This window comes from Dipteris shenzhenensis, chromosome 6, assembly GCF_047967505.1.
Source record: "Dipteris shenzhenensis isolate YYH24624 ecotype China chromosome 6, Dip_SZ_1.0, whole genome shotgun sequence".
Lineage (NCBI taxonomy): Eukaryota > Viridiplantae > Streptophyta > Polypodiopsida > Gleicheniales > Dipteridaceae > Dipteris > Dipteris shenzhenensis.
This window is the reverse complement of record NC_141601.1, coordinates 52,832,224-52,853,048: the sequence shown is the minus strand read 5'-3', so window position 1 is coordinate 52,853,048 and position 20,825 is coordinate 52,832,224. Positions and strand designations below refer to the sequence as shown.

Sequence of the window (20,825 nt, the reverse complement as noted above, 5' to 3'; positions counted from 1 at the left end):
AGTCTTGTGGGGGATCAGGGGCCCCTGTATGGCCCTGCGCTGGAGCAGCAGGTGGTGCTAGCCCTTTGTGGCCTGCGTGGAGCAATAGGCACAATAAGCGGGTGGCTTGGCACAGAGCAACCCACACAAGGGGGCTAGGAGGCAGCCCACAGGCCGCATGACTCAGCCACAGCCCACAAGGGCCCCGCATCAGCAGCCGCGCAAGGAAGGGGCGTGCAACATGAAGGGAGCCCACGGGGGACCTGAGGGCTGCGCACAACCCGCAGAGGGCCTGAGGCAGCGCCCACGACATGAAGGGAGCCTGTGGGGGGCCCTTGAGGGCAGCAGCACGATTGAGGGAAGCCCACAGGGGGGGGCCCGAGGCAGCGCACAGTCTAACAGGCGACCTGAGGGAGGGGGCTGGGAGGGAGGGGGGAGGGGAGGGCTGAGAAAGTAAGTCTATTAACATCCACAGGGAGACCAAGAGGTCTATGGGACAACATGAAAACCAACTAGAGTACATCAGCTTAGGTAGGCTAGTAGCTCCTAGCGAGTGCATAAAGAAACTCCAATTATTTACAGTAGCTACATTATGACTCGGAAAAGAGAGAGAGAGAGAGAGAGAGTTCCTCAGAAGGTGTTGTTGTACTATTCCTTCACCATTCTAGAGTCATCGTAGTCCAATTGTCACTGTAAATTTTAAAACTCTCAAGTAGAAAAAAATATCAGTCATGTCTAGAAACACAAGATCTGCTTCTGATTTGCATCAGCATACAGAACAGAATATGTTTGCCAAAGCCTTACAAAAGCATAGTCATCATTAAGACAAAATCCTGATGCCTTGACAAAGCAGCAATCACCACTAAATTAAAATTTGCAATAATATTTATCTTCATATACACATGAAATTGCCATTTCCGGACTCAATCTGCAGCTCACACAGCATGATAGGTCTTGCTCAAATTTGAGGGTCTGCACAATCTAGATAGACTCCAATGATGCCCTGAATATTTAAAAACCTCTTCTAGAAGGAAAAACCGGGTAAGAGGTAAAATGATCCTCAAAGCCGCAGGTGAGTAGCCTTTATATTCAAGCTAAGAGGGGGAAATCATTTGTTCAAACAGCATGTTTGACCAAGATGATGTCAGGACTCAGCATCTAAAACTATCCCTTGCATCTCATCACCCTAAAGGAAAATCAGGCCACATTGCTAACCGATTTCTGTGGGATTATGCTTAACACATTCTATGGCGAGACAGACTTGCAAAATATCACTCTACAAGAAGAGTGCTTGACCCAAAAAGGGGACAATATAAACATAAGTTGTAAAGGTCCTCAATACTACATCACAATGCAACCTTGGCTGGCTGTCGATGCCTCACTGAACCTGAGTATTCTTCACCATTCAGAGATGGATTTTCACTTGGAGATGAGAAAGAAGCCATCTCCTGCATAGGTACTTGTTTGTACTGTGTCCTCGTGTAGTTGCCTGAGCTCACAGTGCTGCTGTCACTGAAGCTCTGATCTCCGCTCATCTGCTGCCCTTCTTCAGCAAGCTTCTTGAGAAAATTCATGAAGGTAGGTAACAGCTTTGCCATTACTGATATTACTCCAGTCATCTGGAGGAATACACATAAGATAGCTAAATAAACAAGAAATAACACCTTTGCTCAATATACTGCAGCAGATATATAACAAGCCCTTTACGATCATTGACGTGGCATCACAATTACACCTATACATAATCAAAGCGACATTTCAAAATGAACACTTACAAAGCCATGCTGGAACTCTCTTCCAATATCGAGCTGCACCCATACGGCCCTCCCAAGTAGAAAAAGGACGAATAAAATGACTAAATACAGTGGATTTCTGTAAGAAACCGAGGCAGATTTTAGTAAGCCTAGTCTATCCCACAAGAAATGCAGATCACATTGTCAACAAAAAATTCTCATGATTTCAAAGCCATTAATTAAGAATTTTAATTCGTCGAGAAAGATTCAGGATTATCCTGTGCATACACAAAGATTACAGCTCAGCTGAGCTACAGGGCTCTGCATACATTGCATGAAATTGTAAAGAGTTCATTTGTGCATCGGCTTTACCTCAAAAGCAGCATAAATTCATTGAATCCCAGAAACATCATGGCAACCATAGCCCATGGTGGTGGTAACCATGATTTGCTGCGTTTGCTAGCTTCCTGCAAAAAGATTAAGATGCAAATTTAATCAGCAAAAGAAGTTGCCAACTGTTGCAATATGCAAATTCATCTTAGTAACATGTTTCAAAACAAACTCACTATGATGAATGTTGTATATTGGAGCAGCTCTTGTAATTCTATGTGATAATTAAGATCAATTCTCACTTCTATGAAAAAAGATGATGTAATTTTTTATTAACACTAAAAGCAATATATATGTATGTTCGTGTGTATGTGCATATGTGTGTGGCTGTCCCTTTTTGTGAGACTGTTCTTCATAATATAAGGACAAATGGATTTCATCCCAAAAAAAAAAAAAGGTGTGTTTGCGCGCGTCCGCAGGTTTAATAGGCCATGCACCCTGCACATTACATCAGAAACCCCAAATTTAAGAACCTGAGCAGCAACAGCCTGAGTGATTGTATATTCAGTCTCCCTGTTGAACTGTCTCCACAAGCTTTGGCACTGCACTGGTGTAATTAACGTTTCTGAAGTACCCACCTGAATCAACAAATCATTTTTGTGGTAAAAAAGTGACTCCTGTTAAGTATGACCAAAAATTACAACAAATAGAAACAACTCCTACGAAACACCTAATAACAGTGAATCAATAAAATGGAGGAGGATGTTGAAACCAGTCTGGAATATGAGAGAACCAGGACAAAACCTCAAACTTTGACTTTCCGTAGCCAAATATTTTCATATTTTCTTATTACAAGGCCATTCAGCTACAAAGACTAGGAAATTGTCACAAGCCATATTTATCCCCAGAAATAAAGAGAATATTTTATTTTAACTTTGGTCAAAGAGTATTGACTTCGGTCAAAGTGAGTTGACTTTTGACAACTAGAAGAGTTTCCATCTTTTTTATTGTTTTTGCTTAGTTGTATGGTGAGGACACCATAGAGGACTAGGATTAGTCCAGAGAACTAGAATGCATGCATTCCTAACCTTTAGCAGGAGAAAATGTGCTTGGTGGTGTTTCATTTGTGTGCAGGTCCTAGGAGAGAGCAAAAATCCAACAATTAATGGGATAGGGCATGCAAAAGTGGACGTCCAAATCATAGGGGAGCCACACATGCAAAAAGTAGCTATTTTTAGCTGAGGCTGCCAAAGTTAAAAGGCAGCTCGTTTTGACTAGTCAAAAGTCGAGTTTTGAGAGCTATTCAGCTCTATTGTACTTGCGCATTGTTCTGCCATCTTCTCTTAGCTCCATGTGAGGAGAAGTACTAAGCTCTGGAACCCACATACCAAAATTTTGTTCTTACTACCTACCCATTTAAAAAAGTCCAGAAGCCCGCATGCCAGAATTGTGTTCTTACTACTTACCCCTTCCCAGGTACTGGATGCAAGCATATTGGATGTGGGCAGACTTCGTTGTGTCACAGAGCCACCTTCAACCGCTGACTCGGATAATAATGAAGCCAATGCAGTGTCAATATTATCGGCGGCCCTTTTATCCTCCAGCCGCAAAGCAGAAAGAGTTGAAAGCAGCTTTACAACCTGCAAAATGATCATTGCAAAACATTCAGTTATAGACACCACTTGTTGAAGTAAGATGTTATTATTGACCGTACATTTCCTTCTAAAATGCAGCGTTACCGCTGTACGTGCGTCACGAATGATAGCTTTCATATCCTCCTTGCCAGTCCAGACCCTTGGCATCGAATCGGCATCATGACTAAAAATAATTGTAAACCTGTATCATCCATGCCAATATTAAGACATTATTTAAACTGAGAAACGCTAAGTTAATGGGGCCCAAAACAAGCATTCAATCATGGGTTGCCACTTGCAGCATTACCTTTCCTTCATCCGTATCAATGCCTGACTAGCTTCTTCTCTTGCTTTCTTCTCCACAATGCGCCTTCCAGTGTCTCGCAAGCTATTGATCATTTTCAGTTCTTCCTGCTTGTCTAACTCAAAACCCGCAAGAACACTAGACAAATTATTTGTAGCTGTTTTGGTTTCTTGCGTCAATAGCTTTCTAATGGAAGGCCATGTATCAGGTGTGGCAGCATCTAATAGAGATGCAACTGGCTCAGAAAGAGCTTCCTCAAGTCGTTTCTGTAGAGACAAAAAGAGTTAACATAGCCACATAAATGCTCCCTAAAGATTGCAACAATAAAAAAAGGAATGGGTATGCAGAGAATAAATTTAAAATGTTTAGCACAATTAAAGCACCCATCAACCCCACATAGGAGGAAAAATTTTAACAGCTGCCCACTCCCAAAATTTTGCATGCGCACATGTGTATGTGTGTGTGTGCATGCACACTTGTGTTGGGAAAATTTGAGCGAAGGGAGCTTTAAATGAGAAAAGTGCAAGGGGAAGGCCCCCAATTTAAGTATGATAGCAAGCGTACCTCGAATTGGATGCAAATTTCTGTGAGTTTCTCAGCTCGTACACTACTTGCATGTGCTTCAACATCTCGACGGAGCTTATCTCGGATTTTACTGGAATCCCATGCGGCAATCTCAACAAAAGCATCTATCCATTTGCACCAATTAGTCTACGCAGGTGATCAGTCAGCATAATGAAAAACAAAAAACAAAAAACAGGCCCTCAAGGACAGTGATTTTCTGAATCAGGATTATCATACAAAACTATTTGTCTCCAACCCTTTATATTTTAATCCGTCATCTCTGAAACACTACAATCAAGCATTCTACCTGCACACCCTTGGTCAAACTCCAACATGCAGGCCTCACTGCAGCGTCGAACCTTCGCAGCAAAGCCTTCACTAGCCACAGAAGAAAGATCCTGTTTTAACTTGCTAAATGCTTTTGATCTGTGGTGCCCCAGCATAGCTTGATATGCAGGGTAAACCATCTGCACACAGTTGTAATGTTAGATCAACTGTCTTCATTGAAACCACATACTCTGCAACCTGGAAAATAAAACTGAGATCTGAGAAATGTTAAAGAATTACAGGTACAGAAATGTCTCCAGGTTAATTCTGAAACTCAAAACAAACATAAAGCAAACTTTTAACAACCAGAGAGCACGACAGATAAAATGGACTGATACCATCACAAACAAAAGTTTTGTAATCATTTGAAATGCCATTTTTTGCATTTTCCAACTTTCATATCTCTATCAAATCTGTCACTGAATTTGAAGAGTTGTTTGGTTGATGGTACAACTGAATCATACCACCTAACTCATTGTCTTATTCTTCCTGACATTATCACATGCCATTATGGGCAACATCAGTGTTAGCACACCCCAACACAGTGTTTTACATTGTTTCTGATAGTGATAAGGACACAAGTGTGATGCTGAAGCTGCCCCCTCGATCCCCTTGCCTTCCCCCTCGTCCTCCGCCTCCCCCGTCATCCTCCGCCATCCTTCCTGCACCACCTCCTTTCCCCCCCGCCTCCTCTTCGCGCCCCTCGCCCCCTTCTTCCGCCTCTTGTTCACTTCTTCCCCCACCCCTTCCGGTTTTCTCTGCCCCCCTTGTGGTCTCCCACCACTCACGCCTGGGCTCTCAGCCCTCCCATCCGCCGTACGTTAGCATATGCCGCCGCCAAAGCAGTCCAACCTGATTTGTCGAGGCCTTGGAGCCTCCTCGCCCCCCCCATGGGTGCCTTGGTAGTCTGCTGCAGGCCACCCTGCAACCCATGGACCTTGTGTGCCCTCGGGCCTTGAAGAAGCACCATTGGTGCGGGTCTCCATCTCAGGCTGCTCAAAGGCAGCCCCGAAGGTGCTCTAGGAAGGAATTGGTGATAGGGGACTCCGCAGCCCCAGCCCCTCCTGTCTCCACCTCAGCTCCTTTTCGACCAGCACTAGCTGGAAGAGATCTAGACATTCATGTGTCAGGAGCCAGCCACAAAGGCCTTTTTTAGATTTACGAGCGCTTGGGCAGCCTTCCCCCTTTTTCCAGACCACTCTTCTTTAAGCTTTCTTTTTTCCTTTTCCACTCCTCTTCCTTCCGCGGGTTAATTGGCTTGTGCCTTGGAGAAAGTAAGCTTGGTGGTGACACTTGTCTAGCCAGAAGGGCTCAAATGGCAGCACCTTCGAATCCCACAGCCATCAAGGTTATCCTTTCTCCAGCAGACAAGCAACAAGTGCAGCATGCAGTCCAGTCACTTCAAGAAAAGGCAATAGTGGGCAGAATAGTTGGTCTCACACCCACGAGGAGACAGGTGAGATACTGGATTCAAGCGAGTCTAGCACTAGAAGGGGACCACATCCAGGAGGTCCCCAACTACGGAAGAGGTGTTTTCCTCATCTAGCTGAGCTCTCCTACTACCGCCTTGACAGTTCTGGAGCAGAGCCCCATCCTCCTTGGCCCGCATCTCGTGTATCTCTTCCCTTGGTACCATGGCTTCACAGTGGAGGACATGCACACGACACACCATGTTCCCCGATTCCGGTGACGCTCCACTTTTCGGGGCTTCCAAAGGAATACAGAGCCATCCTCCCCTCCATTGGCAGAGCGTTTGGCATGGTGCTGGAGTCCCCGCCAAATTCTGCAGCTTCAGTGGTAGCAGATGACGGGGTCCCCAGGATTAAATTGGTAGTTGAGAGCCCAGAGTCCCTACTAGAGTTCATCCTCCTCGAGACCCTCGAAGGGGGTACACTTCACCAAAGAGTGGAGATCTCCGGTTTACCAAGCCAATGTCTTCGATGTAGGCAGATGGGCCATCTAGCCCGCAACTTCCCTCCTGGTCACGGATATACTCCTCCCTCCCCACCCCCGTAGGACAGGCAAAGTCAATAGGCCAAAGCCCAACACCCCCTCAGACAGGAGCAGCAAGAATCCCAGACCCCCTGGGTGACACCTCCAGAGATGAACTCTTTCTCAGATGAGGAGTTAAATGTTCTTGTTGGTGGGGGATTGAGTCCCTTTATGACTACACTCTTAATCTTCCTAGCAAAATATTTAGTATATTTTCTACCGACATAGCACAATGCTATGAGAGTATTCCTCTTGATGGGACACATGGTAGCCCAAGCTTGGGATCTTGAAGATGCTGACGAAGTGTCTGCCAGATGTTGACTCCTAGATCGTAGGACAAGCAGGGTGGTGCCTCCTTTTTCGAGATACCAGTAGCAGAGAGGATGTGGGAGCAGTTCATATTCACGATCAGTGGCGGAGACCTGTGGCAAGAGCCAAATCTAGTAGTCTCCTCTTCTCATTTGGCCTCAGGAGACATGATAGAATGCTTGAGAGGCTGGATCACTTCTACGTTGGGGACTAGGCACTCCACAAAGGCGGTTCTATAGGGATTCTAGCAGGCACCATGATGTCAGACCACTCTCCAGCAGTACTCTACCTAGAGCAGCCCTGCCAGGGTCTTCCCCAAAAGGGGATCCGCATTCTAGAGGACCTCTTGCAAGATGAGAAGATTTGGCAGCAGCCAAAGGTAGCACCCTGCGAGGGTTGGGCTTCGTGGGTGGCAGATGCGATTCAAAGGAGCAGTGAGGAGTTGCAGTGTCATGCCCTTAGACGAAGCAGGGCTCTTCAAAAGTGCGAGCGTGCATTGTGACGAGACCTCGCCTCCATAGAGAGGCTCAGGGAGCACGACCCAAGATCCCAGTGTGATAGATATGAGAGCGCGTACCTTGAGTTCCAAGACACGGAGGTTCGACGGGCTGAGTTCTCCTACCGCTCCACCCGAACCTGTTGGGTACAAAAAGAGGACAAGATGACGAAGCAGTTCTTTCAGACCATTGGGCCTCGTTCGGCATGCACACAGTTACAACGTTTACGAGATTCGCAAGGCATTATGCACACTGATCCACACGAGATTCTAGTGCTGACCACAGTTTTCTCAGGCGGAGAGAGTGACTCCAGCTTGCCTTGTGGCCCGTGAGCTAGTTTGGGACCACGTTTCGATAGTAGTCTCGCGGGAGTTGTGCAGTAAGTCTGGAGGAGCCTTTCACGGATGAGGAGCTCTGGGAAGCCCTCAAGGCCCTCCTGACCTAGAAGTGTCCTGGCGAAGATGGCTTGAATCCAGCCTTCTTCTAGAACTTCTAGGAGATCATTTCCATAGGAGATCATTTCCACCCCTTTCTGCTTAGCCTGCCAAGAGATCTTTGACACGGGCTCCCTTCCTCAATCCTTGAGCAAGGGATGGATTTGTTTGATCCCAAAAGGGGGAGATAGGTCAGACATTTGGCAGTGCAGACCGATCACCCTACTTAACACCACATACAAGATCCTCTATTTGCAATTGTGGCCTCATCTCCCGACATCATCCATGACACGCAGGCCGGCTTTGTTCAGGAGCGCAACATCCTGGACAACATTTTCACTTTTTGGAAGGCAGTGGATTGGGCCAAGGAGGAGTCATCCTTCTCTTGGATTTTGAGAAGGCTTACGACAGGATGAAGTGGTCTTTCCTGGAGGGCAATATGCAGACGCTGGGTTTCTCAGACAGATGGATCAGAGGAGCCTTTGCACTTTATGCGGGGAGCTCTAGTCAGATGCTTGTCGGTGGACACACAGGCGAGGCCTTTCCTCTCTCTCGCTAGGTCCGTCAGGGCTGTCCCCTAACTCCCTTTCTTTTGCTTTTTGTAGCAAAGTCATTGGGCTACTACTTGAGATCGCAGGTGGTGGGCCTCACATAGTTGAGGCTCTTGCTAGGCTCAGAGTTTGCTGATGACATAGCCTTGTACGTAGAGGGCACCACAATGAGCTTGGAGAGAGCCAAGGCTATCTAGTGCGAGGCCTCGGGTGCACGAATCAACTAGACAAATTCCATAAGTTTCTTCACACGCTCTGAGGAGGCACAGGAGATTCGAGAGTGGGGGAGTGCCTTAGGCTTCTGGTAGATACCACGGGGCCAGACAGCGTAACCTAGCCATCCTCGAGTCTTGGTGGGAGGAACTCCGCATGTGGATGGACAGCAGATGGTTGGGTCAGTTCTCTCGAACTGGGGTCCCCTTGAGGACTAGGGTCGGTTGGAGCAGATGCAGGTGGTGGGACAGTGTCACTGCTGTTCTGTTGGATTTCTGGAGACGATCCCTCACTGCCTCTAGAGCTGTCGTAGCATGGTGAGGATTTGGATGGGAGCCCTTGGGATTATGACCCGCATGCAGAGCTTTCAGAGAGACTACACCTAGGGGATGGTGGCCTGGTTGACTAAGGGAGGTCACAGGTTCCAAATTGATGAGGTCTCTTAAGCTTACTGGATACAGGGTCAAAGCATTCAAAGGATAGAGCTCCATGAGGCGGTCCCTCCTGAAATCCCGGATCCTTATTCCCCTCCAGAGGATAGTGCGTGGGAGGTAGTAGCCAGTATCACGGCGTGGAACATTTGGGTTGCTCGTTGTAGTCTAGTGACGGATGAGCATCCAGTTCCACCCTCGGCTACCTTGGTCGCCATCTAGCAGGATATGATCTACACCCTGCACTCCACCTAGGAGCGAGGGACCCCGAGCTCAAGGGTGACTATTGTGAGACATGCACGTTTCTACGAGGGGTCCAGCCTATTGCTTCTGGGCCCTAACGTGTGTGTGAGTGAAAGAATGAGTAAGAGAGTGCAAACAGCAAGCCATTGACGATCTCAACGATGCATTGATCGACTAACTAATGTTAGAAAAGCTCGGAGTGGTTGTAACGCACCCCATATCGCGTAGCCCCATCTGTGTACAAATGTCTTTAGGTAGACACAAGCCTGGGTAGGCTTCATTCTTTGACCCTAGGTTAACTTGATCTCCATAACGCTAGCCATATTATTTCCAACATGGACATAACAATCTCCCCCTCTTATTCAGAGAAGGATAGAGACGTAAGCTTTGGAATTGGCTTCGAAGAGAATCAATACTTTCCCAAATATTATCCTCTTTTAAGAGATCCTTCCCCTCAACTTTCGATTTATTATCCTCTTCTAAGAGATCTTTCCACTTAACTTTCGACTCTAGAACAATCATGTGCATGTTATGTCACTAAGCACTTCTTATAATCCATAAGACATTATGGTTTGTCAGTCGCATAGGTGGATAGACCCTCAAGTTGTACAAGTTCAGCATCACATGGTTGGGCTGCAGGCTAACAAATCAAACATTAACGAAAATTGTTTGAGATTGATGCTCAATTTGGAGTACTCTCTGATGTCGTTTCTGAGTGGTTTTAAAATCTGACATTAGTTAAGTTCAACTAGGGCAATTTATGAACACAATGAATTTGCCCACCCCTTAGACAAATATAACAGGGGTAATGCTAACTTAGCATTATTCTTGATAAATGTATCAAAGATATTGACAAATGCAAGAAAGGATTTGATCTTGGTGATCATTCTTTAAAGTGGGCCGCTCACATATATTTAGGTTCTCAAAGTCAATATTTACATAAATCAGTTCATGTTTCAAGAATTCAACATTTCCTATCTATTCGATAAAATTTTTAGCTTCACACTGCTTTCTTTAGCTTTTCATCGTATATATAGCATTTAGCTGGTTTTCTTTTTGCTTTTCAACGTTTCTATCTTTATGTTCTTGTTCTGAGTCATTTTCGAAGTCCTTTGATCATTCTCTAACAGCTGTGAGTTGTTCTCTAGCCTCCTCTTGCTCCTACTCGCCCACAACCGTTGTCTTCCTCTTTGTCAAGTGCTTGTGCATGCGTAGTCTAGATTTGTTATTTGAAGATTCTGCTCTTCTGCCCTGCTTTCCTTATTGCAATTTCAGTTTTAGCCTCTCTAACTGCACCTCTTGCCAGTTCTCTGAACCCACATGTGGATTTTGTTCCAGCTCACATGTTCTACCTCCCTGCTATAAAATCGCTATCTTCCTGCTTCTCTAAAGTCCTCCTCCACTAGGAATTTGCACTATTGGGACGGTGGAAGTAAGTGGGAACACAAAAACAACCAGCTTCTACTGATTGAACTCTCACAAACTGAGAGGAACAGCACATTAAATACGAGAAAAGTACACACATGAACAAGATACTACAAACCTATGTAGTTAACATTTTGAGGGTTTTTAGACCCTGCAATGACGAGGCAGTGACATTAAGTACATACCCATTGTGGGATGGATTGTTTCAAGCAATTGAAACAATCCATCCCACAATGAGGTCACATCAGCTTCTATGTCGCAGTTAGTGAATCCTAGTAAACCATTTGTGGTTGAAACAAGAGCCATTGACTATGCTACTGGTGTAGCATTGTTCTAGGATGGTAGACTAGTAGCCAAAAAATTAAAGGGAGATACGTGCCAATAATAACGTGTTGAAAAAGTGGAGACATTATTTGTACATTCTTGATCCTTAGAAAGGTCTGTACACCTGGTCTTTTATGTCAGCGAATTGAAAGTAAAAATTGGTTGCTAGAGATAATTTAGTCTGTCCCTGCACCACTCGAATTTTCTGCCACCCAACGGCGATGTAAAAATATCAGCAACCTACTGATCTGTGGTTAAAAATTTGAAATCCATCTCTTGTGATGCAAGCTTTTCCTTGATGAAATGAAACGGCATCTCCATGTGTTTTAAACTTGCATAAAATAGAAGATTATATCTACATGAATCCAGGAACATGCCCAAAATCATCCTGTAAAAACACGCCATAGTGCAGTTTCAATCTCATGATAGTCGCTCATAAGGTTGGAAGCAATAAACTCCACCACGCATAGTAGGGACTAGCTACTATGGCATCCCCACTGTATCTACATGAATCCAAGAACATGCCCAAACTCATCCTCTAAAAACACGCCATAGTGCAGTTTCAATCTCATGATAGTCGCTCATAAGGTTGGAAGCAATAAACTCCACCACGCATAGTAGGGACTAGCTACTATGGCATCCCCACTGATGTCAATAGTGCCCAACAATGGGTGTAGACCATCGTCTAAACATATGCTCTCACACATACAAATCCACACACCAACACATACTTGAGCATCCATTTTACAAAGGTCTTTGTATTGAGTTTCTGTTGGCACTCAGGAGGTGAAGGGCAGACTCAGCCGTGGCGAAGTCTACCACTACAGGAGAAGGCTAATCAAAAAGTATATACCTAGATGAATCCAAGAGCATTCCCAAACTCATCCTCTAAAAACACAACATAGTGCAGTTTCAATCTCACGATAGTCACTCGTAAGATTGAAAACCATAAACTCCATCACGCATAGCAGGGACTAGCTACTATGACATCCCCACTGACATCATTAGCGCCCAACAATGGGTGTAGACCATAGTATAAAAGTATGCTCTCACACATACAAATCCACACACCCACACATACTAATCAAAAAGTGGTCCACATTCCCTTCATTCAAGCTGCAACTATTTGTGAAGACTATACGATTTCATTTGAGTCTCTCTCCCAAACAAGCATCCAAGCAAAAAAATGTTTAGGCCATCTAGCCAATAGGGCAATGCACCACTTAAGATAGAAAGAATTTACCGCAATATCAGCAGGCCACGACATGGATGAAAACTTCACAAGGTGAAATTGCATAAAATAGAAGATTGCATAACTCTTGTTGTCACAAAACACTATTGTACTATCATCTTATGGCATCACTCTCTCAAAAGAAGCCTCAACCATGTGGCTTCACAAACTATCATGCAGGCTGCTTTGTGCTCTACTTCAGCGGAAGATAGTGCAACCATCTGTTACTTCTTACTACTCCAAGTAATTGCACCTGAGCCAATATGAAACACGTAACTTGTTGTATACTTTCTATCATACACTAAACCTGCCCAGTCTGCATCAATATAGCCACGAAGATCAATGTCTTCAGCTTTTTCCTATACAAGCCCATAGTCCATGGTAGTTACCAAGGAACAATGTTCCCTTCATATGGAACCTGGAAACGCCGTTCTGCTCAAGATGACTACTAGGAGTGAGTAGGGAATGCCACGTATTTGAAAAGGTCCGGGAACGTCCAAGGAATGCTTAAGGAATAATCCCTGGGCCATTCCACAAATACTGTTACTAAATGGCAGTTTTCCACTTTGTAGGAGCCAAGGAATTCTCCTTTCTTGTGTCCAACTAGATGCTGATTCCTTGCCTTTTGAGGGCCCTTTCCTAGTCACCTTGTTTTTGTATGCCATCCACATCATTATTTGTAATTCCTATCCTTATCCCCATCCCTATCCTTGTTCCCATCCTGTCCCGATACCCTTGGAGTCCTATTCGCGCCCCAGAGGGCATTGGTGTGCTGAACAATTTTCCCATTGTGTGTGTGTTTATCATTTATTGATGTATATAGATAAATCACTATGTACATTTATCTATATAGATGTATGTATCTCTCAATATATTTGTCTACATAGATATCTATATACCTCTACATACCTATATCACTCCCTCACCTCCTTACTATATATATACACATCCACTTAGATAACTCTGTGTGTGTGTGTGTGTGTGTGTGTGTGTGTGTACGGGCATGTGTACGGCCCTCGTCCCCTTCCGTACCCTCCTTCTCAACCTTTGCGTCCGTACAGATCTTGCAGGCTTCAATCTCTTCCCCCTGCGCCTCCGTACAGCTCCCGTACGATTGCGTATAGAAACCATACAATGCTGTCCATCCCACAGTCCTTTCCGTACAGCCTCTGTGTGCTTCTGTACAACTACCTTTCCCTATCTCAGCCTCTACCGTACCTCTATCCGTACCCTTGCCCTCTCTGTCCGTACATTCTTCCTTGCCTATCCCTTCTCTCCAGCAGCCAACTACTCCTACTCTGCAACATTATGTACAGCCTCGGTCTTCTACTTCAGATCTGCAGCAACCTGTATCTGATATGCAAAAATAGCCTTTGACTGCTTCGTCTGATGGTTCCTTTGTCTTCAAACGATGGTTCCTTTGTCTTCAAAGTTTCAGCCCCTCCTTCTGCCCTATCCTCTCCTGCGCATGTCTTCACTCGGCGGAAACATGGTGGTTTGGCTTCTTCGTGCTTGCTCAAGTCAGCGAAACCGGATATTGCGGATGGTCCCTCTTCTCCCTTTCAGTTGGAACTTCTTCGTCAACTATGTGTTGCTCTCCGGTGCCTTTGCCTGTGATGACTATGCCAGAGTCTCTTTCTCAGGATGCAGATGTCTCTTTTTCTCTAGAGTCTTTTCATCCTATGTTGCAACAGGTTTTTGACCCTGTGATTCAAAAATTCAAGCTCCCAGCTTATATAAAGAAGAATCACAAGGGCAAAAAACAGGTGGTTTTTATTCATGGTGCACTTTCTTCACTGCATCAATTTTTAGAAAGCAACAATCTAAAACTGGAGGATGTTGTCTTTGATCCTCCTCCAGTTTGAATCTTGTAACTTTTTACTTGGCTACCTCATGACTTTTGCTTTGAGGCTTTACTTGTAAATTTTTACTTTGTACTTATTGGTGGGTTTTTTCCCCTTTTTGGGGTTTTCCACACAAAAATATAAGATTTCACCCAAAAAAAGAAGTGTGTATGTAGATAAATAATAAATATGATGCCCTGAGATCCACCTTTCGTTCCTTCTACTACCCTTCTGACACACTGTCCGGTCTGGATTACTCTCAAAGCATTGCATGTGCCTCTTCTTCAACATCTTCCTACTCTTGCCGTGCTTTTGGGGAGGCCTTTTCATGTTCTGAGACAAGAGTTCTTACAAGCTTCTCGTGATGTTCGCCTTTGCGTTTTGTGGGATATGATGCAACCTGCATCATCTACTCTGGACCTTGATTTGGGATTTGTCCATCCGATGCACATCAAGCTGCATTTTGCATCTTTTCCCACTACATGTTATCGGTGCCGACAAGTTGGTCATTTTGCACGTGATTGCCCTTCTGCATCCAGACCCACTCCTCATGCTCCTTCTTCAGCTGTCAAGGTTACTCTCCCTTCTCCTCCGGTTTCTGCTATGGCTTCATTGAAGAAGCCTTCTTCTACTACTCTGAAGCACTACTAAAGGAAGGTAGATAAATCACAAGCCAATCTTTCTCTTGCTGAAGAAGCTCAGGATTCTACCCCTCTTGAGCACCATCAGTATTTTTCTCCTCAGGATTTGCAGAGGGGATTTTACAGGATGATCCGCATGCTCTCTCTCTCAGGTTGCTATCCCAAATGAAGCTGACATGATGAAACCTGATTTATCTCATGTAGCTCTTTTGTCAGATGCTCCTTCAGAGAGAACAGATATTGATCCAGTTCATATGTCTGTGAAGACTGTGCCAGAGTCTCTTTCTGTTCAAGATGCAGATGTTTCTTTTTCTCTGGAGTCTTTTCATCCTATGTCGCAACAGGTTTTTGACCCTATGATTCAAAAATTCCGGCTTCCAGCTTATATTAAGAAGAATCACAAGAGCAAAAAACAGGTAATGGTGTAGTTTCTTCACTACATCAATTTTTGCAATGCAACAATCTACAACTGGAGGATGTTGTGTTTGATCCTCCTCTAGTTTGATCTTGTAACTTTTTACTTGGCTACCTCATGACTTTTGCTCTGAGGCTTTACTTGTAAAAAATTTCTTTGTACTTATTGGTGGGGTTTTTATCGCTTTTTGGGGTTTCCCACACAGAGATAAAAGACTTCACTGAAAAAAAAAGTGTGTGTTCTTTACCTGGGTTCGCTACTAGACACTTTGGACTCTCTGGAAAGCTAGAAATCACAATCTTTGGTGATCCAGTATTTTCTACTTTTGTCTTTTTCCATCGTTCCTTGAAAGAATCGCTCTTCAATTGTTTGCAAATTCACTGCATAGATCAAGATGTTTATTTTTCCTACATGGACATCTTCGCTTGATGTACTATTTCCACTTACTAGTTTGTTTCTGGCTAGCTATATTGTAATATAGAGCAATCAAAGATTTCACCCCCAGAAAAAAAAAAGTGTGTGTGTGTGTGTGTGTGTGTGTGTGTGTGTGTAACTAAATGAATATATATGTCTATATATTTCTATGCATGGTACCTTGAGATACCTCAATAACTTGTTGGCTGCTTTCCAGTGTGGCTTCCTTGGTCCCTTCGTAAATTGACTCAGTTTATGGACTACATAAGCGATATCCAACCTTGCAGTGGTCAAGTAAATAAGGCTGCCCAAAAGCTGCCTATGAAGAGTGGCATCAATCAAAGCTGATCTGTCATACATTGTCAACTTATCACTGCCATTCATGGAAGTATTTAGTTGCTTGCAATTCTGTAGCTCTTCAAAATCTCTCTCTAGATGCGAATTATCCTTTACGTTTCTCCACCCCCTGCCTTGGTGATGCAATTGATAACTGCATGAGATTCTTCAACCGGCTGCACACGTGAGGTATCTAGAGAGAGAGATCATTTTACGATTTGTACTCCAGCATTCCCGAGGGCTCCAGAATTGCTGCGACTTGACCAGGAGGCCAGAACCTGATTGTGATTTGCTGTAGAAGGCCCATTTTTGCTGTGATTTGCTCCCAAGCTGTCAGTTCGGATTGCGAATAGCTTACCAGAGCTTCTGGCTGCTGCGATTCTGTATCTGGGCTGATCCCCTTGATCGTTTGTTAAAAATTGTCCAAAACCTTAGTAACGTCAATCGTGATTCATTATTAGAGCATGAGATGTTAGCTGATTGTTAGAAAGCGGTAATCCTCTTGATAGGACTAGCTAGCAACCTGTTGCCCCAACTGTTCAGCTGTGTGAAAGGCCTCAATGAAGGCAAATCTAAAGAGAGGTGATGCCTTGACTGACTCTGCTCTCGACGCTGTCTATGCTCTCAACTCTGTATTTTTTTCCTGAAAACACAGGTTTACGAGTGTGCAGTCTTTCCTCAATTGGGCTCTCTTTATCTTTGATTTCAATGGTACAAATTCTTTCTATGCATATTGTACTTCTTGCCTGCAATTCTGTTTAAGATCTAAGTGTTTGTGAATAAATATGGGATTAACATCATAGCCGCGATCCTAGTGAAGATCTTTAATGACAATGTTTGCCACCATTTCATCTATTTCAGATGCAAGCTTGGAAACAACTCCCTCGAGCAATCTCATAGTCCACATACTACTAGCAGCAACCATAAGAGCACTCTCACATAACATGCTACATCCATCTCTCGCCCCACGAATCTGTGGATACATTCATGCGTGCATGTATTCACACACACACACACACACACAAATGCATACATGCATGTTCACGCACACAAAATGTACAATTGTATGGGTGTCTAGAAAGGGCAAACACGTACATATACACAACTATATGCATGCACATGTGTGGCCATGTACTTGAAAATTGAGCTCTTCATTGGTTGAAGAAAAAAGTAGTTGTCTCGATTTATCCTTCTTATAGTAGCCCTACAACGGTCATGAAGCACTTTGAAATAGTTCTCACAATACAACTTACTTCTAATGATTTCTCCAACAAAAATTTTCGCTTAGCTGTCCTCACGCCTTCATCAAAAAAACCAGCCTCAGCATCATATCTGATGCACACAGCAAAGAAACAATAAATCCATCAATCGTCCATGAAACTCACCTCATCATTTCGCATATATACCTGTTCACAAAACATGTCAGCATTACCATATAATTTTCTAAGTTAAATCAATTGAAAAAACTCACAAATCCAAAAAGCAATCCCTTAGAAAAATACTTTGTGTCGCATAGAGGATCTTCACACACTTGGCACAAGCAACAAAACAGCAAGAAGACCTTTGAAGATAAGATGTAGAAAAATATCAACGCCCCACAAAAGGTACAAGGGCACAATATCTGAATGGAAATCCATGGGTCCACTCTTTTTTTCCCAAAGAAAAGAACCTTCTATAAAAACTTGAGAATCAACCATACAAATCAGCAATCCACAACGTGCTGATCATTGGGGAAAAAAAAAACACACTGACTGTTAGGAAAACCAGCCAGTTTTCTAAGAACCCAATCACTACCTAGGGAATCTCTTGAGCAGGGGCTAACAGCCAAGGAAGAGGTGTATACAACCAGCGAATACCTCTACGCTGATGATATAGAAGATACTTGCAGGCCAAGCCTTGCAAAAACGTTTCTAACTTTTGGCAGTTGCTCTAGAGCCTAGAGTCGCGCGCTCCCATATGGTTCGCAAGGAAATGATATCCTTCCAGATGGAGACAAGGGCGGCTGCTAGTGGAGCAGCAAGCAAACTAGAGGTTCCAAGATGTGATGCTAGATACCGTCTCCCAACCTAGCCTCTGGTGAAGGCGAAAGACGTATTCGAACAGAAGGAGTCACATCGTATGGCTCTATCCAAAGAACTCGTTGGCCCTGAATCCTGTATGCTGAGAAAGTTGGGTCGATGGAGAAGCCACGAACAACCCCCAAGTCAAGTCACACTGCAGCCTCTGAGTGTTGGCCACAATCCATAAGTGCTCCCAACCATATCCTTTGTGTTGCCTAGCAACCCCAAAAGATCATACGGAATCGTCTCCAAAGCTCTCTCTACACACCCAAGGAATCTACCATCTACTTGCATATGCTCCAACCACAAGCCAATGGGCAGGCCTCCATGGGCCACCATCCAGAAGAAGTAAGAGATCTTCTACGTTATGAGGCTGGTCCACAGACGGGACTAAAATCGAGAAATCACCTCTAAGGCACTATGCTGCAATGCTCATCCAGGGGGGACTAGGCTAACACCTCCAACAACAAAAAGTCACCACCCAATCACAGTGGTGAATAAAAAGTAAACCTCCTCGACTCTGTCCGAACGCCCTACATACCCCTCTCTTGAAACATGGCAAGCGACCTCGATTGCATATAAATGTTACAAGGATATGCAGTAACTGAAATACATGTGAATATACCATCATAAAAGCATGTATTACCATTGAAAAACAGCATATGTGATTGTTCAAAACCTAGGATAGCAATCCATATAAACTACAAAAACCCACTCATAGTGACTAGTACACTGATCATAGAAGTCCCAAGGCAGATATACTGTCAGCAAGCAGTACCTGGGTTGCAACAAACATACAATGTCACCAAGCAACCTCTAGATATCTGAGCCTGTCTATAACATAAAGCCAGAGGTACTACCCCTCTCTTGAGTATCAGCAATGCTCCAGACCTATGCTCTGCTGAGCCTGAAGGAGCCACAACTAAGCTGGGCTCAAGCGGAGAATAATTTCTGAATTTTACCAAGTAGCAGCGGTAAACTCTACCTCTGATTTTCCTTTCCTTATGTGCCAAAACATGCTCTGGAACTAGGATCTCATTCAATTCCTCAACCTTTGGTTACATCTCATCAGGCATATCCTCTAACACATCACCCTTGAAAGGTTTAAAGAGACTCACATGGAAAGCATTGTGAATCCTCCAGTGATCCCGTAGCTTCAACCTGTAAGCTACATCACTTAGCTTTTCTGAAACCTCGAAAGGCCCATAATATCTCATGCTGAGTTTGGGAAACAACCGGTCTTTGCCCCTTTTCTTTTTCAGCCTTGCCTTTTCAAAGCGCAAGAGAACCCAATCACCTTCATTAAATATCAATTCACGATGATGACGATCAGTTGCCTTCTTTTGCTTTGCCTTAGTCTTCTGGAGAGCCTGCTTCATTTTCTTATATGCCACATCCATGCTTTCAACATAACTATCAGCTTCAAAAATATTATCCTTCGTATGCAAGACCTTCCACCATATCAAAAGGAGCTTTTCTAGTGGAAGTATGCACAGTATTGTTGTAAGCAAATTCTACTAAGGGTAGAAATTGCTCCCATTGTGTCTTATCCTTAGACACATAGCATTTCGGCAAATCAAGAGCAATCAAATTAGCCTCTTCGGACTGCCCATCTGACTAAGGAATGAAAAGAAGATGAAAATCTCAGTGTAGTGCCCATATTTTCGAAGAGCCCTCTCCAAAAGAGACTCGTCATGCGCGGATCTTTGTCACTTACAATAGATTGAGGCATCCCATGGTATTTGAAAATGTTCTGCATGAACAACTTTGCCATGTGATCCCCTGTAATTTTCTTCCTTACTGGAATGAAGTGCGCCTGTTTACTGAACCAGCATATAATAGTCCAGAGACCATCATTCCCCGTAGGCGTCCTAGGTAGATCAAATATAAAATCCATGGCAATGCTCTCCCACAGTCTAATTGGGATTGGCAATGGCTGCAACAATACAGGGGTCTTCTACCTGTTAAACTTGACCTTCTGGCAGATGATTGCATGTTTTGACAAAGGCATCCACATCCCGTTGGCCAATAGAAAATATGATCCACTGCTTTAACCGTAGCATCAATGCCTCTATAACCTGCATACGGTGGAGCATGACTTTCTATTTGACCTTAGCTACTTTGTGACACAAAGACGTCCATGCATCATAATGAAGCCATCTCTAAGAGTATAATGGTCAGGCTGCTGATCATTAGACAGCTGGTCATAAATCCTTGAGAAATCCTCATCTTGAGCATACTGGTCCTTCATTGCATCCAACTCATTGTGGTGAGCAATGGTTACTGCGGAAACCTGAGGCTTCCTTGACAATGCATCGGCCACCACATTCTTTATGCACTATCTGAAAGTGAAATATGGATAACAAATTGGCCCATCGCATATGCTTCTCAGATAACTTCGTCTGAGTGAGGAAATATCTCAAAGATTGATGATTTGTCTGCACTGTGAAATCAGCCCCAAGCAAATAGTGCTTCCACGTAGCGAGGGCATAAATTACAGCCAGCAATTCCTTCTCATAAATGCCCAAATGTCTTTCATCATCCTGCAAAATTCTACTCTCATAGGCCACTACCCGTCCTTCCTGCATAATGAC

General features: G+C 44.1%; 1 protein-coding gene across 1 annotated transcript in view; it reads right to left on the bottom strand.

Annotated features, from left to right (window-relative positions):
* Positions 1 to 1,270: 1,270 nt before the first annotated feature.
* Positions 1,271 to 20,825, bottom strand: part of LOC147901330 (protein ROOT HAIR DEFECTIVE 3-like) — a 78,814-nt gene continuing 59,259 nt past the window's right edge. Inside the window, exons 14-23 of the mRNA XM_087375381.1 lie at positions 17,425 to 17,503; positions 4,852 to 5,011; positions 4,545 to 4,669; positions 3,984 to 4,246; positions 3,782 to 3,878; positions 3,509 to 3,682; positions 2,576 to 2,680; positions 2,085 to 2,179; positions 1,755 to 1,851; positions 1,271 to 1,598 (exon numbers count right to left, since the gene is read on the bottom strand). Of these exons, the coding sequence (XP_087231507.1) occupies positions 1,326 to 1,598; positions 1,755 to 1,851; positions 2,085 to 2,179; positions 2,576 to 2,680; positions 3,509 to 3,682; positions 3,782 to 3,878; positions 3,984 to 4,246; positions 4,545 to 4,669; positions 4,852 to 5,011; positions 17,425 to 17,503 (1,468 nt within the window). The 3' untranslated portion in view covers positions 1,271 to 1,325. The remainder of the gene's footprint in view (positions 1,599 to 1,754; positions 1,852 to 2,084; positions 2,180 to 2,575; positions 2,681 to 3,508; positions 3,683 to 3,781; positions 3,879 to 3,983; positions 4,247 to 4,544; positions 4,670 to 4,851; positions 5,012 to 17,424; positions 17,504 to 20,825) is intronic.